The sequence below is a fragment of the Anas acuta genome, chromosome 7 (genome assembly GCF_963932015.1).
Source record: "Anas acuta chromosome 7, bAnaAcu1.1, whole genome shotgun sequence".
NCBI classification, from domain to species: Eukaryota; Metazoa; Chordata; class Aves; order Anseriformes; family Anatidae; genus Anas; species Anas acuta.
Window position 1 is genome coordinate 30,367,811 of NC_088985.1, and position 27,677 is coordinate 30,395,487.

Sequence of the window (27,677 nt, forward strand, 5' to 3'; positions counted from 1 at the left end):
TTAATCTCCATGCTCTTTATAGTGTCTCAGGGCAACTATTAGTGTTTAAAACTGGTATTCAGAAGTTCATTTTTTTTTTCCTGGTCATTTTGAAATCAATAGTCCTCAAAGCAGCTGTCATAGTATTTCTTTTGCTATCATTTTTTTTTTTTTTTCCCTCTAGAAAAGTAAAGGAAAATGAATAGCGTTGGGAGTTGTCATGAGAATAGCAGCTTAGGAAGGACGTGAGCTTGTCCAAGTTTTTCTTTAACAACTACATTTCTCCTCTGAAAAGCAGTCTCAGTATTGTAAATTGGTTCTTCTTAGTTTGCTAGTTGAAGTATCTTTACACCAGATCCAGATTGTGATGCAGTGTGTGTTTTTTTTTTTTAAATGTATTTTCCTATTAGGAAGTGTTTTTTAAACTATAATTATCAATGGTTGTCAGCATCACCAACCATTTCAACACAGAGATCATAAACAAATTGGACATGAAATTGCTTATCTCAAGGGAACTGCACTGAAGATTCAGCTAAATCACATCTGTATGCATGAAAAAATTTACCCTCTTGCTGTCATTGATGTATGTTAAAATCACTTAAGCAAAAAATGTGTGTTTAAAAGTTAACCCTGTAATTTTACAACAGTCAGTTTCGCAACAGTCATTTTGCAGCATCTCATTTTATTTATTATTTTACTTTTGAAATACTGTGTCATCAGTGTGATTGCCATCTTGTCTGCATCACAGAAAGTTGTGCAATTCATCTGACTTTTTGCCTTCCTTGATAATATGATACAGGAAAAAATACAGTATTATTTTAAAATGGTGTATCATGTAAATTATAAACTGTATTGGTCCTCGTTGTATATAACTTATACAGTATACATTTTCAATTTCATTTGAACTCTACTCCGTTTTCTTGTGCCTTAAGAAAATGCATGGCTTTCCTGCTCGTATATTATGCTCTTAATATTATGACTTGCAGTAAAATGAAATTCACTGTAAAAAATGTGATTAATAAAGATTACTTTTATATATCCTTTAAATAACACGAAAAATGAATATATACAAAGGTAGTCATTAGAATAGAAATAAAATAGAAAAAAATAGAATTACAAATCAATGTCTGACTACTTAAATATCAGAACTGAACATTATCCTGATGTTATGATACTTTCTTAATTAGGCAATCTTCTTTTACTCTAATTACTCTGATTTTATGCAAAGAATATATGTTCTCTGAGTAAAATAAGGATTTTGCAGTTAACTTTTACTTCTGTGCATCTCTGCTGCTCATCTTCAGGACCTGTTGCATATGCAAAATTTGGGTAGCATGGTATGATGAACTGGATTTTCTTTTTGATCACATTACTCACTTTTAATGTGATATTGCTCCAGAATCTGATAGACTCTGTCATTATGCATATAGTATTTGAAGGCAATAAATCAGTTTGTGCAAAAGAGCTGGAAAAACAAACAAACAAAACCCTGGTGTTCATCCTAACCTGAAAAAGTATACCATTATTCCATTTTTTAAATTCATATTCTTAAATACATTGCACAAGGTTCAAGTCAACAAGTTCATAGTTTAAAGGGTTCAAGTCAAAGTTACTGTATGCTTGCTGCAGTTACACCAATAATGGGATCCTCTTATCTAAATTATATTATTTTCATCAAGTTTAGATCCCAGAAAATGCTATAGATTTGATTTGGAAAACAAACAAACCAAAAAACAAACAACAACAACAACCACAAAAAATAATTCCCCCAAACCAAACACAAAACAACACTAACTAACAACAAACAAGTGTGCTATTTATTTTATTTTAAACTGTGATCAAAGTCATTTAATGTGGAAGACATTAAGAAGACTCATGCAAAATTGAGCTGTTCATGGTATTTTCTTGTAGCTTTTTCTGAGAAAGGTATTAAAGGGTGTAGAAACTATGCCTGGAGGAAAACACCAGAAAATTGTCTAAAAAGCAAGCATTCTTAGGAATAAGAAAGAACAAGAAAAATTGTATTTTGTAAAGAGATTTAGCCCAAACCGTAAAACAAAACAAAAAGCAAACAACAACAAAACAAACGCCTACCCCCTTGAAAACAACAAAACCAACTTATTTTCCAGTAGACCAGAAATGTTGGATTTTAGTCTACACGATCTTATAGATACATAAGAAGGGATTCTAAATTTAAGTTTAACAATTTCTGAGCCAAGCCTGACAAGGATTGTAAATATATTAAGTTGTAAAATTCTAAACCAGCTCCAATTAAGTCGTGCTGTGAGAACCACTTTTATTTCTAACCAAGGCACCAGTAAATGTGACTTTCAGATTAAAAATCCAAATTACAAAAAAGAGTAAACAGAATGATCATACCTGCCCTCTGCAGAGTCTTACACACCCTTCACCAGTAGGGATTGACAGGTTTGACATAATCTGACACTTGACAAACTGCTGTAATTGACAGATTGCTAATCTGCTGAGCACTGTGAGCTCTGAGGTCCTGCAGTACAGAGAGGTTGTCTTGGAAAAACTCCTGCTCCTTCAGCCAAGGCCTGGCAGCAGGATCAATCGTTCTGGCAGAGTTTGCATCATGGTTTGCTGCAGTAGTGATCGGTGTGATCAGTGCTTTCTGAGAGTTTGTGGAGCACTGGAGCAAGAGAAAAGATGTGATGTTACAAGATCAGTGATTTCCAGAAAATCACTTTTGACAGAAAGCTTAATTATGTTTTTAGGGTCAGACATAAACTGTGTCAATGGGAGTCCAGTTTCTTCTACTTTCACCAAAGTCAATCTACTAGACTGTCTAGAGACTGCAAATATTCAATGTGCTTCTGATGTCTTAAAAGCCCCTTATTGTACCAAAGCTAATGAGGGGAACAGAACTGTTGCAAATAGAATGATCCTTGGTTAACTTTTTTGTGTATCCCCTCTCCTCAGTACATTCATGGGCGAGTTGTGATTTTCTTCTTTGCATTAACATTTCAGGTTCTTCACAAAACCTTGTGTGTAGGTAGGGGTTTTCATTTGGTCTCAGTTAGTGGCTTACTGCCTCTTAACAGATTTCTTAAGTGGTTAGGCAGCATTTTAAAGCTATGTGGGGTGGATTCAGCCACCCACAATAGACTTTCTCACAACCCTTAAGCTCACAAGTCACCACGTTATCAACTTCTGTGGTCTTCAGTGACTTTGTCTTGTCACAATGCTATTTGGAAGAAATTTTGTGTCAAACTATAAATATTTATATGCTAGTGATCAGTCAGCTTTAAACTCCTCAGAATTACATTCTTTTGCATTTTTGTAATAACATAAGAATGATTTTATTCCAAAGAGCAATCTAGTAATGATTTTTTAAATGTTATATTCTAGCTTGCCAGTGTAATGGCCACAGCACCTGCGTCAACAGTAATGTTTGCGATCAATGTAAAAACTTAACGACAGGAAAACAATGTGAAACATGTATGCCAGGATATTATGGGGATCCCACTAATGGAGGACAATGTACAGGTAAGTTGGTCTGCTGGCAGAAAAAAAAAAAAGAAAAGAAAAGAAAAAACAATTTATGTACTGTGGAATTCACTTTTTCACTTTTCTTTAAAGGTTAAATGTTGGTTTGATACCAGATATGTTGATAAGATAAATTAATAATTTAAAATCCAGGTTTATATTTTTAAAAGAAACTTTGCATTCAGAATCCTCAGTTTGCAGTTCACTTTGCGTGCTCTCCAAACAAGACAGTAATTTAAAGATGCTCTCTTAGGCAAAAGAGGAACAAGAAACTGTCATGTGGGCAACACCTTAAATTATGGTACTTCAGAGGGGTATCGTTTATTTGCATGTAAACAGTTCTCATAAAAATAAGAATGTACAAGTGAAAATCGTTATCTGCAGTAATGCATGATAGCATTCATTTGAATCAATGTATGATGTTAGTGGAAAAATAATGAATTCAAGAGACCATCAAGTCTTATTCATGCACAGTTTGAACAGCGTGGTATACTGGGGATTGTATGTTACTCTAACCTTTTAAATCTATTTGGTTTTAAAATCACAACATTGGAGGATTCTCCTTGAAGTGAAAGAATTAAATCCAATAATCGAAATAATTTTTGTATATTGCTGTCGGGCTGCTTTTTTATTTGCATGGTTGATTTTAAAGTTGACAGTAACTCCTTCACTAATAGCTAAGTGGGGGTATGGGAATATTTTTAATATGAAAACCTAATAAGGTAGTTGAGATTTAATCTAGTAGGTAGCTAGACAATTTTCTCCTGTGACTTTTTCTTCTCTGATATTGACGTTTATTTAACTGGACCTTTATTTCTTAAGGAATATTTATTAATTTAAAGGGTTCACTTGTTCCTCAGCACTTTAACATGCAGTAGTCAATGCATGAAGTTGCACATCTGGTAAACTCAAGCACGGTATGTTAAAAGTGTGTTCAAGAGGATGGAAAGATTAATGTCTATCCCTATTGGCAGTTGCACATTTTGCTGGTGCTTTATGAAGCTTTAAATAATTCTTAATAGTTCTCTTATTTCCTGAAGTTGACAAAATGTTCTTTTGCTGTCTATAGTACCTTTATGGCAAAATGACTTATTACTATAGCTTTTATTCTTCAGGGATACATTAGCTATCTAACCAAATAAGCATTCCATCACCTTTACTGAATTATGTGTAGTGCAATAATGGCTAAAATCAATTTATAAGACCAGTAAAATCATAAATTTTACAACTTGTTTTTTCAGCCCTAGGTAAGAGTTCATATTTTTATTGGTAGACATGATTTTAACAGGAGCTACTTAGACTAAATTATGCTTTAAAAATAAATATGATAATTATTTTGAGTCTTTAGCTGCATTGGTATTATTTATCAGCATTATATTTTGAAGTATAAAGCCCATAAAACTGTTTAAATCTTTAAACCATTTTGATGAATGCTGTCATTATGAACTTAGATGTTCTTCAGTACCATGACTTTTGTCTCTGTGATAGTGGTGCCTAAATTGCAAGCCTGGGATTTCTGCAGAAAAAAATATCAGTGATCCATAGGGAGCAATCAAAACAGTTTTTCTTGAATTTGAGAATTTTGGAACCAGTTGTCTCTTCATACTCTCTTATTCTGCCACTTTTCACTGCTGCTGCCTGCTAAGTTTCTGGTTGGACCTTTCCAATATTTCTTTTCTACTAAGTCTCATCCTTCCACAAAGAAGGGTTGAGAGTTCCTGAGCATGTGGTGCATTTTTCCCTACGTGGAGCTACTGAGATATTTCTTTGAGGATCCAGATTGAAAACTTTTAAAAGGAATGACATGATAATGACTATAACTCTTAAAGAACATTGTGATATTATAATATTCTTCATATAATAAGCTGCTACAGTTACAAGGGTGTAACTTGGTTATGAATTGAAGAGCAGTTGAGGCTGAGAGAATAGGTTGTACTCAGTGTCTGTAGTTGAGAGATAAAGTGGTGTGTGCTGGGAGAAAAACTAAAAAACTTTCACAACATGCTTGTATATGTCAAAATATTTTTCTTCTTGAAATGACAAAAATACTCATGTATTCAGTAAATTCTACTGTTGTACTTATAGGTAAAATTGGACTTCCCTACTTTGACTATCTAAACTATAGATTTAGAAGGTTTTCAAGAAAAGCTTGCTATTATTTTATAGGGTGGAATAGTCTTTGTTGCTCCTTGCATCTCTGATCTTAATGGAGTGACAAAGAGACGCATAAGAAATATTTAAGTCCCTGAAAAACATTTTTTCCCCTCAGCTATTCCAGTTTGTTCTTAACCCCTTTTTGTTTATTTTTTCTAGGAAGTCTAGAACATTTAAAAAAAATTTTCCTCATGTCCCATTTGAAGTACAATTTCAGAAGCATAAATATTAAAATTCAGTAATACAAAATTAATCATTAAATATTGACTGATTTTGAAAATAAAACAGCTCTAAACGTAGATGGGAACAGATGTTATCTTGCTTTTAGTGATTTGTCTCAGTGTTGTATTTTCTTCAAGCTCTGTTTTTTTTGTACTCTGTATCTGGGAAACGTGCAACAGTTTTATATAAATTTTAGAAAAAATAAAGTAAGATGTGTACTACCAACTACAGCATAAAGTAGCAGGAGAAAACAGTATGGGAGATTACTTGGAACAAATCTGTGTTGTCTTGACAAAAATTATTAGCATTATTTTCAAACTTATTAATCATCTACTTAGTTGACAATGTTAAAAAAAAAAATTACTCTAGCTGCTTATCATCTTGTCATTTTCTTTATGCAAGGTATTTTTCAAATTATTCTTTAAATGTATGAGATGCCAGGAGAGAATTCTTTACAGTAACATATGGCACACACTGTGAATATATAATACATTTAATAATAAGATAACTTAAGCTCTTTGCTGTATTGCCATTTTGTCATAAAGTGATAACATCCCAAACAATGTTCAGTTTTCCCATAATTGAACTGCTATTGCTGTTGCTTTTGCAGTAGGAGTAAAGCTGTGAGTACCAGCACATTGGGAACATTGTGTTTTAACTCCCACTGTTCTCTCTCTGATCAGCCTTAAAAACTATGGAGTTTAAAACGTTAAAAAAAGTTTTGTAAAAGCCCCCTATCAGATACTCTGTAAGAGTGAAGTTTTTAAAGCAAGTCTGTAGCATTACAGGCTTAACTCCTCCTCTTCTGTCATACAGTTGACATTTTTAACATTAAAGGCAACAGCTTCCACCCACATTTGATTTGTAATCATTGTTTGAAAATTTGAACTTAATTGTTTCCAGGAAACATTTATATATTTATTTAACCGGATCTCCAGATTATTAGTAAAACTAAGCACGCTTCTGGTGAACGTGCGCTGGGCGTGCATCAAGTCAGTAGTATCCCCTGGAGGCAGGTAAGAGGTCTGGGTGCCTTTTGTGTTCCTCCAGTACCTGGAGTGTGAAGGGCAGAAGAAACCTGAGCTTATCTGCTGTTCTGAAGCATGTCTCTGAGAGAGCAACTTGTATGTTGTCTGCTTCTTTTGCACATTGTGTAAGTCAGTGCTTCCCACTTGTATTTATTTATGCTCATGTTTAGCTATGATTATATATATGTGTATATATATGCATATATATATGTATATAAACCCTGGATTTTTTCCACATAAACTTAGGCATCTATTCATTAGACATATCACTTTCATATATCTCAGGAGGTTTAAAAAAGACAAAGATGGGCATCATTAAAAGACTAAGATCTTAGACTTAGTTCCTAGCTTTAATGCACCTTGAGCTAAGTGAACTTGACCCAGACAGTAAAATTGTTGTCTAGATATAATTTGTTTACTTTTATTTCTGTTGTTTAAAAGAAGTAAAAATAAATCTTATCCATTACTTGTTGATACCTAAGCTTTATCTGCAGTAACAGAAGGGAAATCCGTGGTGTTCAAATCCTGCTGATCAATGAATATGATTATTCTGCTGAGTAACTGACATCTGTGTTTTATATGTTTGTTTATTTTGAGAGAAGAGTCCGAGGAATGGCAGATGTTTTGACTTCTAGTGTCTATGGAAGTGAGGCATGATAAAGATGTTAAACTCATGGCAACTAATGGAAAATTGTCCCCTTGGTTTTTAGGTTCTACCTAACTGTGAAAGATGGCCAGATTTGCAAATTGCCTTTCCTCTGGCACTGTCTAACAGCAAATAGCACATGTTCAGCCACAGCAGCCTTTGTACCACTTGCATTTTCTTCATGATAGTCCATGCAAGAACTGCAAATGAAAAACCCAGGGTCATTTCTGTCCTGAAAATCAGGGGATTCAGAATTTTACCTCCTTAGTCAGCATATATTGAACCTTCAGTAGTCAGAGCAGGCTAAACTGTGTGCTCCTTGGGGAATTTAGGGGTCAAACTCAAGAGTGAATTCCACTCCCAAAGCTGTGAGCCCAATGTCTTATAACTGAAATCTCATTTTGTAGCCTGCCCTTGAAACTTTCTCAGCCTCTGATATCCATCACTGGTATCACTCCGAACATCTGTTAACAGTGGTTCTCAACAAGGAACCGTTATATAGACCGTCATTTTAATGAAAATATGTGGGAATTATTATAAACTGAGATAACCAAAGAAACTTAAGATACACAAACTCAATAAAATACATTTTAAAGAAAGAGAATTATTTCATACAACCTCTACAAAATTAGATGCCTGTAGCTGGAACAAAATTACTAAAATAGAGCTAGTTTAACTACTATGCACATATCCTTGTTTATTTCATTTGTATTAACCTTCTGCTGTGACAACAAATTGGCAACATGTCCGGAAGCATGTTTTTTTTTTTTTTTTTTTAAATTTAATCTGTGGTTGGTTTTAATAACACAAAAGCTGCTTTCTTAGCTGTTAATTCAAAGAGCAACAACCTATTGTTTTGCTCATATATCGTGTATTATTTAGAAACAAAGGACAGATGTTTCTAGTTCAAATTAATATAAGAAATTGAATTTCTATATAAAAAGATTATATGAAGAAAGTATGAATTTTGAATAGAACATCTCAATTCTGGCTCTCAAACAATCATCAATGTTTCATCCCATTGAGCCTGGCAATCACATAAAAGTGCTTATTGTAGTCAGGTAAATTAAAATCAAGGTGGAGTTTTGTTATAGGTGGCATGTAAAGGACTTCAAGAAAAATGTAAAAAAAAAAAAATAATTTTCCATTTTTGCAGTGTTTTCTCTCGTATCTAAATTTACAAAACGAGGAAGGTGTGGTGTGTTCAGCTGCACAAGTCCAGTTAGTATGAGTAGGGGTCTTGTAGTTTGTGACTGAGTTTAAGCTGTCTTCTATCACTGATGTCACTGATGCTTTTCCCAGAGGAAAATACCATACAGAAGTAGTAGAAGATTCATTGTTATTATTTTCTCTTCAAAATGTTTTTTCCAGTTTCAGAGTGACTCTGTTTGGGCCACAAAGCCTAGAGTTTAGATACTTTTGTCCAGTGTTGTCCATAAAGGTCAGCACCTGTGCTTTTGTAAAACTACTGGGGGGACGAGGAAGGAAACTCCATCAGTATGTAGAGTTTGGTCTATTAGAATTTATTAGAACTGTGGTTGGGATATTCAGTGTATAACTACATATCAGAAAAGAGAAAAGCTGTTGAATTCTACTAATGTTGAAGAAAGCTATAAATGTGGTCTTCTATCTTCTACCACAGAATCCTGTTTTCAAAAATCTTCTACTCCAAACTCACATTCAAAGAACTTGGGTCATATGTAAGACAGGACTAAGAAAGAGGACAAAATGCTCTTAACTTTTATGTGTAGTAAAAACAAGTACAGAAAGCATAAATGAACACAATATCCTTGACTAGCCATAAAACCAGCATTTTCCTCTGTATCTTCCTGAAGTAAAATTAGAAGTGAATGTATTTTGATGGGAGATTTTGTTGTCTTTGGAACTAGTGGCACAACAATATGGAATACAGAATTTTTATACATTTTTTTTCTATTTAGCCATTTTAATGTCTAATATATAGACAACTACATTTACGGAATTCACTGATGCTTTAAAGATTGTGGCTTTTGGCATTGGATGGTACAAATTGTAGAGGAAACTTTGTACTGGGTGAAATTTTATGTTCTTGAAGCCTTATTTTCATAGTGACTGGGTCTGTGTATTAAAAATTAATAACATCTTTGAGTGTAGGCTCTTTGTGTTTATTCATATAAATAACAGTTATTCAGTTGATTGGAGGCTTATGATTCAGATGCCTATGTAAATTAAGTCACTATATAAAAAATGTACAAATGTATGTGGGAATCAGTCAAAAAGGAGTATGATTGATAATGTAGTGAGCCAGGCTGAGTTCAGCACTGGAATATGGACCAAGTTTTAAAAAATACCCAGTTCCACTCTTTGTTTTGTACCTTGGTTTCTAAGAAGCAGTGGGTCACAAGTTCACAGAAAAAAAAAAGTGATAAGCTGGAAATTAAATATTTTCAGAAAAAGAGAAGCTCACACATGCTGCTAAATTCCAACAGAAATCATGTTCTTGTTTGTCTGATGTAGGCAAAATAAATGAAGGATTGGACAAACAAGAGGGCTGTCAAGAAATACCATTTTACTTTAGGGGTTTAAATTTTAATTTTCTTGAAGTTTTCAGAGGAGATAACGTGATGCCAATTACCTATTTTATACAATACCTTATTGTGGAATAAACACAGTATTAACTTAAATGCTGTAATTTGCTTTTTTAGCAAATATACCGACTAAATTTTTTAGTAGGTAAAAGGCTTAATAACTATGAAGGATAATAAAAACAGATCATAGTATAATAAAGCATTCAAAAGAAGCTCAATATTTTGCTTTTTGTGGAGAGATAGAACAAGTACTTTTTTTTTTTTTAATGGCATTTTCCCCAAAAGGTGATTTGAAAATTTGTTCTGTTCATGTAGTGAATACTGTTTATTGATCAGTATTATGCAAGTGAGTCTGAATGCTGAGTGAATAAGACGCCTGTACTTTGTTTTATCTATGAATTTAAATTGAATTAACTCCAATCAAACATATTCCAAATAAGTCCTGCACTACTAAAGCAGAGGAAAATCAGATTGCCATAATAAAAAGTTAGTTGAGGAATTGAGAAATAAACCCCTTTAATTTATTTTCCATTTTTCTTTGGCTGTGCAGCAAAATGTGCGAAGCAAAATTTTAAAAATGCTGTTAGTCATTGAATATACTTATCATTTTCTTTTTGCTTTGTTGTAGATTAGAACTGTATTATAAAGTATGATTTCTAACATAATTAATGGTAAATTAAAAGCAAAAATTCAGCTAAAAATAGGAAGCTTTTTATAGAATACATTTGTATTCCGTAACCTACTTATGCTCAAAATAATCAGTAATCCTAGGTTTAAGGACCTGGAGTTACACTTCAAAGAAAATGCCTTCTATCTCTAAACCTTTTATCAAACACTGAAATCCCACTTTTTGTTTGTTTGTTTTCAGCTAATACTCAACTGTTTAAATTTGATTTTCCTTACTAGATCAGGATATGTGTTCAATGGAGTGGTCCAGTTTTAGTTTGATTGCTGTTGGAAAAGTGTGTGCTTGCACAGAACTGCTAGCTGACAGTGTAGTGGGTTGACCCTGGCCAGCAGCTAAGCATCACCCATATCTTAAATATCTTAAATAGTAATAAAAAGTGTAGTAATAACTTATGCTATATATATCTATTTAAGTAGCAGACATTTTGTTCCTATACAGTAATTTAGCATGAGAATTCAAGAGCTAATTAATGAAGATTTAGCACTTTTATAGATATCATAGAGTTATGGCAGTTTGATTTACATTACATTACTTTACCTGTGTGTAAATCTGACTGTTTCTCAAATATTAGCAGTAATTCTATTACTTTCGTTGATGAAACCCTATTACTTTCATCAAGTCCTGCATGCTATTGTGTAGCCTAGTTTCTGGCAATGATAGATGAGTTGCCATGCATTCTTATTTTTGTATTTTTCAGTTTTACCTGGTACAGATTTATTTTCATGGGTAAGGAGTATTCATGAATCATATTTTGTGTGTGCTCTTTTAGCTGTGTGAAAAACGTAAAGTGTACAGTTATTGGCTTCCAAAAGATGTTCACAGTGGAGCTAGGCAATTTTCAGCTGTCCAGAAATGTAATGATTTTGTTTGTTAGGTCCTGCCTCTTTTGTGTATTTCAGAATAAAATAAATGTTCATCACTTAAGAAGACATGTTTACCTTGTGTTGAAAGAAATTTCAACAGTTCACATAGGTACTGTGTGTAGGCTAAAAAGATGCTAGCGTCTGATTAAGCATTGACAGTTCTAAGTTTAAGATGACATTTTTCTGAATTGCCTTTACTTTATACTCAAATAAACATTTGACTACACCCAGAGTCTTGTTCCAAATGTAATAGAAGTAAAGAAATAAGAAAAAGTAGGCATTTTATTTGTTTGTCATTTCTCAATCTACCATTCTAGATTTTTCTAGATGCTGAGAAGGTCATGCTCTCTCTTGTTACTGTAACCACTCGCAGCTTCTGTATTATTCTCATAGTTCTAAATGCAGAGACTGCAGATCTAACCGATTTGCAGTCAGAGTTTCCAGCATCTCTTTGTAATCCTTCCGCAGGAAAATCCTTGAAATATGTCTCTTGACAGCTGGCAAGCCTGACAGGTGACATGCAGCGTGGTATTTTCCATACTGCAATTTTACAGCATAAAATAATTTTCTTATTTATTTATTTATTATCTGGTTATACACCTATCAGTAAGAATTAGATCAGAGATGCTACATCAATCAGAGATATGACAGACAATCCCAGTGTAACAGGAAGCCATGGAGTTACTGATTTGAATCCTTAGACCACCAGCAACATGAAAGAAGAGTAAAGAAGTTGTCATTTTGCACTGAAATGGTCATCCCTGTCCATAAGACTCTTGGAAACCTCCTACAGGCTGTTGAGAAAATAGCTTTTAAGGCATCACACAAATGATTTTCCAACTGTTAGAATGAGGATTCTCTTGAAAAAAAATAATTTGTAATGACATTTCTGTTTGATTGCAGTTGATTCTGCCTTCATTTTCTGAGTGGTAAATGCAATGCATTACAATGCAAGACCACATTAGTTATTTAAGTGAAGAAAAGACTTCACCCACAGTTGAATGCATTAAAAATCAGTAGTGTTTTGTACCTCCTAATGGCTAATACAGAGAAATGATTTGCTGACTTCTTTACATTTTGTGCCGTTTTTGTCTGATAAATTGTGCAAGACATTTCTCTTCTTTGGGCTTTTATCCTGAATGACCAAATACACACAAATAGTTGCAATCACCAGTTGTTGATTTTAGTTGTTTTTCTCTTTGCATTGGAATAATTTTTTGACATTTAAAGCCACTATGAATAGTTACTGAGTGGTTTAAGTTGTTTTGCTTTTCATACTGCCTTATAATAATCTTTGATTTTTTTTTTCCTGTTATTTAGGAAGTTATGTATTCTCTTTAGATAGAGGGGAACAAATAGCAGTCTTTTAGCCAAAAACTTCCTTTCATCAAATTTTCAAAATTGGCAATAGAGAAGCAGCTCTCTTTTTCAAGAAAATTTAAAAATAAAATATACTATGCCTTTCATGTCTGAAAAAGTCTGCTTAAACACATCTCATAGAGGACATGCAACAATGAAGATACACAAACTGATCAGTTTGTATTTTTCCTTAACAAAACTACAGCAACAAAATCAAATAAAGCTCTGGTGTTTTAGTTTTTCATAAATAAAAGTTTGTCTGTCACATCCGAAATTTCTTATTTTTCAGCAATTCTAACTTTATCTTTTGTTTTTCTGTGAAAAAACTCTTCAGAAACAAGAAAACAAAAGTAATTCAAGGAATAACATTTTTAACCTAATAGGTGTTTGAAAGAAACATCTCTCTAAATGTTTGTGTGCTTGAAGAACTGGTACTACATATCAGATACAGAGTTTAATTTTTGGCCTGAACTAACTAAACTCACAACGGAATCACCTGTAAAATTCAATGTGAAAGCTATTTATAATAACATATTTTATTTAAAAATGAAATGAGTAAGCAGCAAGAATGAAAAGGAAAGTGATATTTAGGAAATACTGTCCATGGATATTATTCCTGAATGATCCCAAGAACAAGCTATAAAAAAATCTGTACTCTCATCCCAAGAATATATTTATTTGGTATTGGCATGAAAGAGTCAAGTACAGCAAAATTCTTATTAATTTCTTAAGATTCTGTTCAGCTTATAATGAGAAAAAAAGATCATGTGTTTCAGTATTAATCTTCTGGGTTCTGTTTTCATTATCTACTTGAATAAAACAAGATATGGTTTTCCAACCTGTCTTTATAATATTAGTTGCTGATGACTAAAGACAGCAACATGTCTTGAGGGGTATGAGGGGTATATCAATGATTGCTTGAGAGGTATTTATTACAAAAATTAAAAATAAAAAAAAGCAGTTCAATTTTCAGGATACATGCTTTAAGCAGAAGAAATAATGAAATACAGATATTGCAGAGCTATGTTGCTCAAATGTAAAAATGTATTAAGAATAAATGCAAACCTTTACATGGAGAAGCTTTCTATGAGATTGTGTTGGTGTAACCATAATATGTTTTAGTTTCTGGAACAGAAAATCATCCTGTTTCTTGTTTCTCAGATAAAGCATTTAGCACAGTATCCTTTATTTTAATTTTTATTTTATTTATAAATATGCTGCTTTTAGAATATATGTATCAGTTCAAAAAGCTAAGGAAATTTCACTTGTGCTTTTTAATTGTTTAACTGATTTTTTTTTTTTTTTTTTTTCCAGCAAAAAGAATAATCATTTTACTAGTAATCAAATGATCTTGGTAGGCTTAGGTCACAGTCAGGTGAAACTGGCTGTGTTTTGCAGTGACTGTAAATACCAGGAAAGAAGTTAAAATCACATTCAGGTTTGGGTGAATTGCTTATTTTGAATGGGAACATGAGCATTCCTATATCCAGTGGGTTATCCTTTCAAAGATATCCCATTGGTATTTGCCCATCAAAGAAGAGCAGGATGCAATGCAACTGAGAGAACAGATTTGTTGCATATTGAAAAAATTACCATATTGTAGTGAGCAGCTAATGTTACTAAAATGGCTGCCCACGTGATTGAGAATATTTGCCTTTTCCAGAACAAATTTTTATGCAATATTGATATGGAAAAACAACGATCAATTTTTAATGAATATGGGGAAAAGCTGACCCTGCTTTAGGTGATTGTGCATGTGTATTACATATGTGGTGATAGTGGTTGCAGAATTTGTGCATATCCTACCTATATAATTCTTAAAGCTATGTCTATTCCTTCTATCTTTTCTCTCTGGCAAGTATATAACAACTATACCATAATATTGCATGAATATACATAAATAAGGTTTTTGTTTATTGTGTGCCGTTATTGGTCTATAAAAGTAAAATGCCGTGAGGCGAATGAAAGAGAAAACTCAAGATAAGTCATAAAAAATAGAATAAAATTAGTTATATGTGCTAATTAGTCTAATATAACGGGCTTATCTTGAAGGTTAATCATGCCACTATGAAATGATAGTTGCATTTGACCTGTGTGTACCTTTTGGAGTGTTTACTATTACTTTCTAATAACAGCTTTCTTTCAACACTTACTTTTATTGCTCAGTTCTATTCACTCAAGTTCTTTAGCTTTATTTTAGTGCTACTCAATTAGTAAGATTGCATAAGCATTGCTGAGCACATCTGTTTGCTTTTATAGTGTCTGTCTTAAAGATTGGATGGATGTATTTCTTATAAAGTAATTATTGAATGCTAACAGGGTATCAGGGGCTTCTAGCTGAATTTACACTTCTAGAAGAAAAAAAAAAAGATGACCGGGCAGTTTTGTTATGCTAGTAATGTAAAAAACAAACAAACAAACAAAAAAAAAACAACCAACTGGCTCAGAAGGGCAGTTCTCATATCAGTAGACTAATGGATAACATAAGTGAACGTTTACAGTGAAACTGAGTATGACAATGTTGTATCTAATATGTTTAAACTTGCAATTTCATACTTAGTCTTGCTGCATGAGAAAGCCTGGATGTCCTTTTTTGATACACCTTATGCCTTGCACATTAGCAAAATTAACGAAATATACACCTGAATATTTAATAGCTTTCATTATCATAGCTTTCTTTTAAAAAAAAATCATAACAACAACAAAGCCAGCAAGGTGTCTTAAAGGAATTTTTAGCTACTGGTTTAATTATCTTTGAAGTAAACAAACATATTAAGTTAAAGTACCATTAGTAGTGAGCTCTGTTTCAGAGAGAACTCACTCTTGCAGCTTTATGTTAGAGATGGGGGCTAAGCAATAAATGTTTTTAAACTCAATTGTCTAAAATGCGTACTTCGTGGAAATGGTGATGGGTATTCTTTAGTTGTCAGCATCAGCAAGAATGTTTATATGCTGAGCTAGCAACTCAAAATCAATTGTGCCGTGGATTTATTATTTAATAAATTCTATAAGGTTGTGATGTTACAGCATGGATTTATTCTACTGGATTATATCGTTTTCACAGAGTCTTCCTGTTTAATTAGAATCACCACATTGTACAGAACAGTAGGATGAACTGCTATTTGACTAAAACTAGAATAGTACTTGCTGGGGTGGTTTTTAGTGGTTGTTGCTGGTTTTAAAGCTCTAACGTGACTTCTGTTAACATTTAAAAATAAGATGTCAAAAATAGGTTACATTTGTATGTTTTAAGCATATTCATAGGTTTTGTATCTTCAATATTTAATGATTTCTTAAAATGGTAGCATGGCAGCTAAGTATTTAAAATAATTGCTTTATGTATGCATAATCTCAGTTGGAAAGGATTTGCAGGGTTTTTTTTCACTGAGACCTTGATTCGTAATAATACCTGTATCATTTGATATGTACTTATTTTAAAGAAAATTTCATGTTTTTTGAGTTATAGAAGTTCTACACCAAGGTGTTTAATGGTGGAGTATATAAAGATATATCAGATGCTACCAGTAATGTGGAAAAAGTCCTGAAGTTGAGCCCATTTCACTATTTCTGTCCTAAGGAGAAACATGGATGTACAGTAGTGCACAGTTGCACTTTTGCAACAGCCTTACAACATAGTTATACTCATCTGTAGAGAGTAACATTTATGAAAAAATATCTTACACCTCTGCTCAAGGAGGGTCAACTGGAGCCTTCTCTAGGCTCCTCCGGAGCCTTGTCTTCTCCAGGCTGAATCCCAGTTCTCTTAGCTCTCTTAATAAGAAAGATGCTTCAGCCCCTTAATCGCCTTTGTGGCCCTGTTGCCATCTTCTGGTTTTGTTTCATTCCTATGAAATTATATTCATGGACTCCAGAGCCACTCTATGAAACAAACAAAACCATTATAGCAGGGGGATGATTGGGAGATTTGTTACAAAAGTGCACCCTATAGCTACAATAAAATAGTTGACAAGGGTGGCGTTAATGGGATGTTAAATCTTGCCAGTGTCAGGGATCATTTCCAGCACCTACAGAGGACTGAATTTCTAAGGTATACCTTGAACATAACGTTGATGAGAACTCATTCTTAAAACTCACCCCAGAGGCAGTTTATATAATTTTGAATCATGTTTCTGTTTCCTGTATTCATGTTTCTTAGTTGTGATAGAGGTGAATAGCTCAGTGGCTCCAAAATACTGCATCTAAAATTTAGAGTTATACTTTCAAGAATAATTCTTTAGCTGATATAATTAAAAAACAAACAAACAAAAAATGATATAATTCATGTAAATTTTCAAAGTTGATTTAAAGAATGTACACACATTTGGGAAGGAATTTGCAACATAAATGAAATCTCCATCAGAATAGAACAATATATTTTGAATTAAATGTTGTGTCCATATTCTGTTCCTCTTTTTTTTTTTTCTCACATGAAGTATTAGAATAGCGACCATTCTAATTTTGATGCTTTTTGGGGGGGGGAACATAAGCACCAGTAACAAATTTTTCTGAGTTTTCTGGATTATAATTTATTTCGGAAGGTGTAAGGTTGGTGCTAATATTGCCTAATAGATTGTTCTGAAATCCAGCAGAAGCTGACATTTATTTTGAGTCTCAAGCTTAACCTTATAATTAAAACCTCTTAGCCCTTTGTGAATAGTGAAATAGAGAATGACAGATGTACTTCTTTCCCATGAGAGAAGAAAGACACGATATGCTATTAATCCCTGTTGTAAGCTAGAGGTGTGATTAATTATTTTACTTAAAATATATTACCCAGTCTTAACTCACTGTTATTATTTAAGATCAATAGTGTATCGGTATGTAGATTTTTACTTTTATTTTAAATGAGAAGAAAATTCTGTATATTTCAGTTTTAACCATTTGCTTCTCAGATATTCATTTCTGGATTCTGAATACTGAATATGACTTGAATTAGGAGGAAATAAGGAATGTGAACAACAGTTAACACCGTTAGAATGTTACCTTACATTAAACTTCCTGTAAAGCTGAAACAGGATTTCAGGCTGTTCTCTGCAATGATTACTCTCAGGAGAGATTTGAGAGAGAATTAAGATCATTGTGACTTTCTGAAAATGTTTGAGTGTGCTGATCCTGTGAATGCTGGAATATGTACGTACAGCAGTAGAGTCTGATGTACCCTGCAGATAGATCCGTCTCTTCTGTAGCATCTTGTTCCATGGTTCACCTACTGGAACACATCAAAAGTTATAATGGCAGTGACACAACAAACAGTTTTCTGTGTTGATGGTGTGCTTTTCTTCTTTTTTTTTGAGGATAGGACCAAAATTTGTCTCCCTATATATATATATATATATATATATTTTTATAAAGAAAAAAAAATCAGTCTTAGAATGCTTTTCCCTGCTCTGGAATAATAAGTGATGTTATCTTTCTGTTTGTTTCCGCTCTCCCAAACATTTTTTAGAGATGCAGTATGAGTTTTCAAATGCTTTAGCATGTGCCTTGCTTTGACTCCCAATAGACAGGTTTCCATTGGCTTCAGCAAGACCAGACTTAGACCACAGCTGATGGTTTGAAAAACCTTTTTTCTGTTTGTCTTGGTTAGGAAGCAAAAAAAAAAAAAAAAAAAAAAAAAAATCATTCTCAGACCAATTCACTTGGGCTCAATTACTTATAAGATGAGAGTAGTCTAGGAGTTTACCTTTGTATGATTTGTTAACCAGGATTTGCAATGGATAAGATTTTGGGAGGTTTTCTTCTTCCTTTTGGATCCTTATCTAGAAGCACAAAGATTATTTCTGTTTCTACGTAATTTCTACTAACCCAGCAGATCTGTTTGTCTAAGTGTGCTTCATGTTCTAATTTTAAGTCAGTGTCCCAAATGAAATATTTCTTCTTAAGAATTGGATATTATTTAAAGCATAATCATGATAGAGAATGAATCAACTGAATGTCACTTTAGAGATGTGGTAAAGCAGATTCACACTGTACCTAGTCCAGCATCTGTAAGAAATACAATGTTGTAGAACACTAAGACACACAAATCAGAAATTTTCCTTGACAGTGTCTCAGATATGTTAATTGATGTGGCAGACAGACCCAGAAAATCAAAAGCAATAATGTGATCCTCCCACCACCTAACATTAAGTAGTGGGAGCCTGGGATTTTCAGTCAGAAGTCTCTGCTTCTGTGCAATTCTACTCAGACTCGTAAACCTTTTATTAAATATAAATGAAAAAAGAGGGAAATATTTGAAATGTAAAGTTTTAAGTAAAGCTTTCATTTTAACTCTTATTTCCTTTTCCTTTAGCTTTAGGGAGTTCTTACAAAGAAGAATCCTGATAAATATTTCTTTAAATCAATATTAAAGGTAACTGTCCTTTTTAGCAGAAAAAAAGCTACTTGATGCAAGCTTTAGCTGCAGCTGCTGCTGCTGGGATTTAAGCCTCATTCCTTGAAAACAAATGCATGGGGATTGAGGGAGGTGGGACCACATAAAAACAGAAAATGTAAATTTCATTTCTTGTGCTGAGTTCCACCAGCTGAGAATGCTTGCCTCATATGCTTTAAAACTGATTCTAAGGTTTGGTGTTTTTCTACTAGCATTAGACTGTGAAAGATATTGCTGTAGCTACTGTTTTAACTACTGAGTTACAGTCCTATCAGAAGAGAAATGTTTTCACTGAGAAAGATTAAACAGAGGGGTTAAAAAACAAGAAGCAGAAGGCTTTGGGTTCCACATGCATTTTCACCAATTTCAGACTCTGTACAGTTATGAGCTGAATTGCTTGGCTGTGTGGTCTGGACTTTTTTTTTTTTTTTTTTTTTTTTTTTAAAAAAAAAAAGAAAAAGCATTCATATATTTGTACATTGTAAACTTTTGTCTCACCCAACCAATACACAGGTGTCTATACTGTACATAATGAAAAATCTTCTTGAGGTAGGAGATGCCTGGTTGAGCTGAATTTCAAACATCCTTTCCTGATAAAACAGTAACAGGAACGCATTCTTGCCTGGATGTTTTCAGTACAGATGTGGAATCATGGGCAAGGATTTACTTAACGACCCAATATGTTTATGTGTACTGGTGCTATCATTTTAGATTCTGTAGTTCTTGACCTCAGGATTGCCTTACTTTGAAATCAAATGTTGGCTTAGGTTGCAGTTTACTAATTAGTAGACATGGTTCATATTCAAAATTCATAATTTCTTTTGTATTATTGGAAAGTAGGCCAGTGGAAAAAACCTGCAGTGTTGCACAAAGATAATGATATCTATTTTTTTTTCCACTGAACATAAAGTAATATTGTGTTGCTTGTGCTGTTGTGTTTGTTTGATAGCATGTATTTAGATTTACTTCAGTAACAACAGCTAAGGCTTATGCACATTTTGTTTTCTAAATTAATTCTCACATAGAGGTCCACAGATCAGTAGGAATCCAGTTTTCAATAAGACTGCCAAGCCTGAGATAAATTAAATTATGCATTAAACAGAAGTTGTCCATGTGACATTTTAAAAATAATGTAAAAGTGATTAACTCATGATGTCCTTTTTCAAGGTATTGTCCAGGGAACAGTTAAATTACTAGGAACTTGATTGATAAAAGTAATTGCTGTTCATCTTGTAATAGAAGAAAATTAGCTGCTGAGCTAATCTGAACTAGGCTTTTAATTGACAAGGAATCCAGAACACAAGGTTCTGAGTCTTCTTACTCCTTCTTTCTTCTCCTTTTCTATCCATACTAATATTAGCACCATATATGCTTCATATACAGGTCATGAGAATGTAGGTGATGTGGAGCAGCTGTGTTAGTGTTCTTGGGGAGAGAGACTGAGCTATGAAAGTACCCTTTATGAATATACCCTCTATTTGTATGTATTATTAATACACAGAAATCAAAATTTAGACATGACTCCATGGGAAAATAGGTCCATCAGCTATTTATCTTTAATGGTTCTCAAGTATAAATCCAGGATACTCTAGTGGTAGGGACAGAGTGCAGTGACCAAAGCATGATGCACTTTAAAATGGAAGGAGAAATCTGGCTGATTGGAGAGCAGTGTATCTGTTGGACTCCTGTGTGAGCAGGCACATAGTACACTAAAGTGCACTATATAGATGCTGGTTTGATTTAGATGTCCATGGGGATAAGTGGTACTGAGAAGTTTGCTTTATCAGTAATTTTGTGCACTGGGTAGGACGTCATGTCGAAGGAAATTGTTTTGTTCTTTCAGAAAGTCTCATATTGCTATATCTAGTGCGTTTGCAATATATACTTCCTTTTATGACTTTTTTTTCATGATAATAAAGATGCATAGTATCCAAAGGATTTTGTAATTTAATGGTTAAATACTTTTGCTAAATAAAAGCTACTCTAGTAAAGGAAGTTCCACTCCCACATTTGTGATCTACTTCATATAAAGTTACAACTATAGGAGTAATAATTAACATTGGTTGGCAATAGCTTCTGTATTTGTCAACTTATTGACAACTTTTGGATTTTTTTCTGCAATGCAGCCTTTTAGCTCCCTTAGTTTTTATGCTGTCTCATAATACTGCTTCACTATTAATAACAAATAACCAAAAGTAGAATGAGCTGTTAGGAATATATTCCTTTGCTTTTCATTGATAGTATAGCAAAGATTTTATGCAACTAAAATTAACTTTTGAGAACAGGCTGAAAGTGTCTAAATAGTCATTCCATGAAAATGTAGAGAGGAAGACGCAAATGGATTTTGGAAAACATAACTGATTAAAGAGGAGTTAAACTTCAATGAACATCTGTTGTGAAGGGTTGAAATTGTACTTTGAGTGTACTTACCTGTGAAGAAGCAGTGAGATGGGTTCAGATAATTTTATATGTCTCATATGCAGGCTGTAAGAAGTGTTTTAAAACTCCTGTAAATTTTGTGGATTTACTGCATGTCATGCATCCATACTGTGAACAGTAGTAACTGCAAATATCACACCTTCACCCAGGACTCTGAATTCTTCCTGTATTCATTTGGCTCCTGTTTTCCTTGGTGGCTACAACCATGACTGAGGAGGAAAAGCACCTCCAGAATGCTTCTCAAAAGGGAAGCCCTGGACAGTATAAATCTCTAGTACCTCTTTAATAAGAACCCTTCTTTTAGCTACAGCTGGCTATTTAACAAGTTTGGAAGGTTGAACAAATCATACAATTCCTGGCATTGAAAAAAATTGTCAGTGATACCTTATGCATTATTGTGGTTCTAGTCTGGCTTGCCTTTTTTTCCTTTTTATTTTTAGGTTGGGGCAGAGAGATTATAATGTGTGTGGTATGGGATACTGCCACAGAATTATTCATAGTGTATTATCCTTTATCAGTAGAAAAGGAACAGTAAAACTCAATTCCTCAGAAAAAAAATAAAAATAAAAACTAGATTTCAATATTAAGATTAATAAGTGGAAAATAAACTTCTATTATATACAGGTCACTACTTAGTATTATATCTACTCCCAAGCAGAAGCCCATGTATTAAATCTTTTATCTTAGTTGTAATGAAAACTTAAATGAAAGCATAATATGATCATCAATGTAGGTTCAGAATTGCTTTGTATTAAAGAAAGACTTCAACTGTAGTTTGATTAACAGCAGATCAATATTCCAGTATGAGGTGGGGACTTAATGACATATTTACCAGAGAGAGGTTATTAAGTTTTGTATGCATGGGTAGAAAAGAGGGACGACTGCCTAAACAAAGTAGTCATTCCTATAAACATGGGAAAGAAAAAAAAAAAAAGGGGGAAAAAAAAGACTTGAGATGGGAATCCATCAGGCAACAAGAGTGGCAGTGGAGAGACCACTGTGGAGAGATTTACTTTAGCCACGGAGTTTAAAAAGAATTACTTGTGTGGAGTAAATGAATGACTTGAATGGAGTAAAAGAATGACTTGAGTGTAGTAATGATGTCAATCCCCTCCAGTTCCCTTCCCAGCTTCAGGATTGGATATATGTCTTTAAATTCTAGAATACTCTTATTGTGAACCCATAGCTATTGTATTAACTATAGTTAATATACAACGTGTATTGATATAGCATTAACTCAGCCTTTGTTCAAATGGTTTCAAAGCATTCTTTCTGTTCTCTCTTGTCAAAATTAAGAGTTCCAGACATTTTAGAAAGCATCTGCAATGATACTTTCTGTACATTTGAAACTAATAGAATCTTGACATTGCTTTTGCCATTGGTCAGGATTTCATCCGAATAGAAAAGATGTGTTAATAACTTTTTATGTTGCTTTCCGTGTTGTCATACTAAAGCATGTTGAAATTGTAGACTGTAATGGCTCTTCTCAAGCTGCTGTGCTTTATATTGTCAATAATCTGCGGTGGAGAACACCGCAGAGTGGAGACACATGCAGAGTTCTTTACAGAAAATAAATTAACGTGCTAGTACAATGTTCTTCAAAGAAGATTTCAATTGAAATAATGACATTTTTTAAAAATACAGCTTGTAGGAAATGTCTTAGGATATAGCATTAATATTCATGAAAAATCCTTTGGTTATAAAGTATAATATAGGTGGATAAATCCTTTTCTCTTTTGATTTTGTAGCTTGCACATGCAGTGGACATGCAAATATTTGTCACATGCAAACAGGAAAATGTTTCTGCACAACCAAGGGAATCAAAGGAGATCAGTGTCAACTGTGAGTACAATTGAATGTAGCCTGAAATTATTGTAAATCATGCCTAGTGTATAGTGTTTTTTTCTTTTTTCCTTTTGTTTTTGATTCTGGATTTTGTGATTTATCTGACAAAGTTTTAGTGATTAATCGAGTGTTTCCTGCATTTCTAACAGAAGTTCAGTATTAATTAGTGTTTTCTTAAAGAGTAACATCACAAATATCAGAAACAGTTTGCATATGCTACAGATTTAAAAAAACAAACAAACAAAACAACAAACTTGTAAAAAGAAGTAGCTGCAGAACTACCTCTCATCGTAATCGTCTTTTTTTTCCTTTTTTTTTTCTTTTCTCTTAACTGGGTGGATTCTAAGTTAAAAAAGTCTGCAAAATAGGTAATTATATTCAATATGTTTGTCACATATCTTCATCAGGATCTACAGTAATTAGATTTTTAGCATTTTGGAAATATGTTTAGGTAGACAGTATTTTAGAAAATTTTCCACATCATTAAATACAGAACATGGGATTGTATAGACTTGTCATAGAAAGTACAATTATTTTTTTTTTTTCTGTACTGAAATAGCATATTGCCTTTGTTTAAAAGAGGAGTTTGCAAGCTGAAGAATAACTTTAAGCATAAAAAATAGGAGGACTAAGAACAAGGAACAACTGAAGTGAAGTAACTTATTAACAACTCCCTAAGGTTAACTTTGAAGAGCCTTCTATTTTTTTTTCAGTTCCTTCTGTCATGTACATCCAATAACTATGATTTTTGTACCTTAAAGTTATAAACCTTTTAGGATTACAGTTATATTAAACAGTATCTGTCCCCCAAATTGTCTCAGCAGTTTTGGTTGGAACTGGGGAAAAAGGCTAAGAAAGCTATTTCCTCTCCAGCAGGGAGAAGGGTGTATTCTAACTGACATGAGGCAGATGAGACACTTTCACTGGATTTGCAGATTCATTCTTGATACACTTAATTAACTGGCTTGCATTCTAGCCTTAACACCTTGCTTGATAGTAGAGTAGAGTCAAGGAACAAAAATACCTGATGCAGAGGCTATGTGTTTATTCACAAGAATGAGCTGTGCTGACAGGTATACTCTTCAGGTCATACCTCTGGGACTTTGTGTCTAGCTAATTGGAGACTCAAGATGAGAAAGGAAACAAAGACAAAAGCTGAAGAGTTACATTTTCTTGAAACTCTGAGTTAAATCTTCACAGATAAGTTACTCCCCCCCCCCCCCCCCCCATCTTTTTGTGTCCAAACAATCAGTTCTAGATGTTAATCATTACCAGAGTGCAGCATGGGAATGTTTTTTCCATTTTGCTTGTATACAAGGAATAAAAAAAAAAAAAAATCTACTCCTGTATTCATCATAAGACTCAAACAACAGGAAGGAGTTGCTTTGCTCATAGTAATCATTATTACCATTAAGCCTGAAGAACTTCTTCTAGATGTCTTTGTCTTGTGTCTGTCTCATCTGCAGCTTTTCTGATCTGATTGGAAACTTTTAGTTGAATATGCTTGGTTTCATTGCTCAGATATATTGGTGTACTGTCCTGAGTTTGTCTGTCATAAAATATTCTTATATTACATTTATTAAACAAGAAGAGAGGAGGTGGTTGTGGTGGTGGATTTTCCTGTTTTGGTCAAGAGTTACAGCAATTCCACAATATGGAGAAGAGTTTTGAATTTTGACTTTTCAAGAGTAAACTTTAAACTGCAATTTCAGACTGAAAGTCTCCAATTTTGTTTCACATAATACATTCCTCTTCCTAGTTTCCTACATAGATCAAATGCTTACCCAGGGCAAGCTGTGCTATTGAAGCTTTGGAATTCCAAATATTTTCTTTTGGATCAAATAAACTCTGTAATGAAGCTGTTTTCATATTGTTTTTGGCTGTGATCAAATTTCAGTTTGTGAGCTTCACATCCATTGGGTTCATAGACAAATATTAGCATAAAAATTGAATTTCTTGGCTTAAATCCTTTCCTTATGCTGTTCTTTAAAAAAAAAAAAAAAAAAGAAAAGAAAAAATATACAAAAACAAACTAAAAAGACTGTGAAGACTGTATACTTTATGACAGCACATGCAGAAAGAGACCAGCTCCTGTTACAGACACTGAATATATTACAACACTACCTAAGATAGTGTTTCAGTACTATAGAGTAACTGTTAAGACCACTGGATTTCCCCAAGGAAAGCTGGTAACCATAAATTTAGATTTTTAGTACATATCATCAAACAATACGCTTAGGCTTTTTCATTTTACTTGGTTTGAGAAAGTGTGAAACTATTCATGTCTGAACGTTTCAGTCAAATGTTATTTTTGAATTATTTCCCTTAGAATATCAAAAGATGAGGAACATAAATAGGCCACTCCTGAACTGCTGAATCTGGTCCTATACTGCTACCTCATTTGTAAACATCGTATGAAGAATGTGAACTTAATCAAATTCATATTATACCTAAAAAAAAATATAAAAACTATTTTCTCTGTGAAAATTATCCTTACATTCAACACCTGTTTTGAAAGCCCCATATTATATTGTCAGAGTACATACGCTGGTTTTATCTGGAAGGTAAGGATGATTTTAAGTCTGCTCAATGCTTTACTCATATTCATTACTTTATTATATTCTGCATAAATAATCTGGAAATTGATTCAAGTGAAGTGTGAATACTGTTCTCCGTAGCTCTGTATAAAATGCTTTTTTGCCACTCATTAGATAGGCTGTTGTGCAATCTCAGCAGCAAACCTATAACCTTGTGATTTCTAAAATAAGGATTTCTGTGAAAATTTGAAACTCTAGCTGTTCGGTGTGAAAGTTAGATTTATATTCCTGTCAAGAACCCTATTGATTAGAAAGTCTTAGCTGCAGGGCTGTATGTTATCTCCCTCTTTCCCTCCCTTTGTCTCTTCCTCCCTCCCTCTTGTGCTTTTATAGCTGCACTCATGTGCAGTACTCACCATGCTTTAGGGGCAGAGGTTTTAGGAAATCAAGGAGACCCTACAACATGCGTTTTTCTCCAAGTGAGAGCTGCAGCAATCTGTAGAGAAAACAAGTAGTTTCTTGTCTTGGGACTGGCAAACTGTCTGCTCTCACTGACAGCCTTTATTATTATTATTATTATTATTATTATTATTATTATTATTATTATTATTATTATTATTATTATTATTATTTGTTAGTATTTCTCCCCTCAACTCTCAACTTAAAAATAGTCTTAATGTTGCTTGTCTTCTTGGAGGCTCTTATATACACATACATATATACATGTATGTGTGTATATATTACCCATCTCAAAGTTGTCTTAATCTCCGAATTGTGCTGTTGCATACCAAATAGCACAGTGGCATTTTAAATCAGAATTATTGGTCTAAAGCAGTTCATAGGATACACTTAAATTCTGTTTTACAATGTCTCTTTAATGGCATGTGATACATTTTTTTCAAAATATAAATATTTAAATTTCCTTTAAGTAGGTAATTTCAGTTGATGAAAAACTCTAGTGTTCTACTAATCAGGAGAACCTAACTTGAATGCTTTGATTATTTAATGTAACTAGATTATAAACCAACATAACATGATATGAAGAAAAAATCGTTTTCTTAATTTTAATAATAAATACACATTAATAACAAGAGGAAAATAATATTGTCTTTAAACATATTTTAAAGTGCAAACTATTACTTTAGAGTAAGTATGTAAATATTATATTTACTTAATTGTCTTCATTATTTCATTTGGTAACCGTTCTCACTCTCATTGAACTTCGTCTACAGAGGCTTCAAAGTTTCCATAAGTTTGAGTGTGTTCCTATGCAGGTTTATATACAGAGAGAAGTTTTCAGGAGTGGGCCTATGGAAGGAATATGCTAAAGGAAAATTTCAAAGCTAAAATTTTGCTATTACATGAGAGGACTTCTACTGGAAGAAAAACATAAACATCGCAGAATGAATTGAGTAGTTGCATCATTCTTTGAGGAGTTTGTGTGTCTGGGCTCTCCCTCACAGACAG

At 33.4% G+C, this 27,677-nt stretch overlaps 1 protein-coding gene across 17 annotated transcripts in view; it reads left to right on the forward strand.

Moving 5' to 3' along the window:
* ATRNL1 (attractin like 1) overlaps positions 1 to 27,677 on the forward strand; it is a 487,687-nt gene that overhangs the window by 131,250 nt on the left and 328,760 nt on the right. For 15 of the 17 annotated variants that reach the window (XM_068688793.1, XM_068688795.1, XM_068688794.1 and 12 more), the window contains exons 19-20: positions 3,352 to 3,489; positions 23,577 to 23,670. In XM_068688793.1, coding sequence (XP_068544894.1) covers positions 3,352 to 3,489; positions 23,577 to 23,670 — 232 coding nt within the window. Of the gene's footprint in view, positions 1 to 3,351; positions 3,490 to 23,576; positions 23,671 to 24,546; positions 24,832 to 26,002; positions 26,272 to 27,677 lie in introns of those variants that run through there. The other 2 variants (XM_068688806.1, XM_068688807.1) reach the window with 2 other exon arrangements.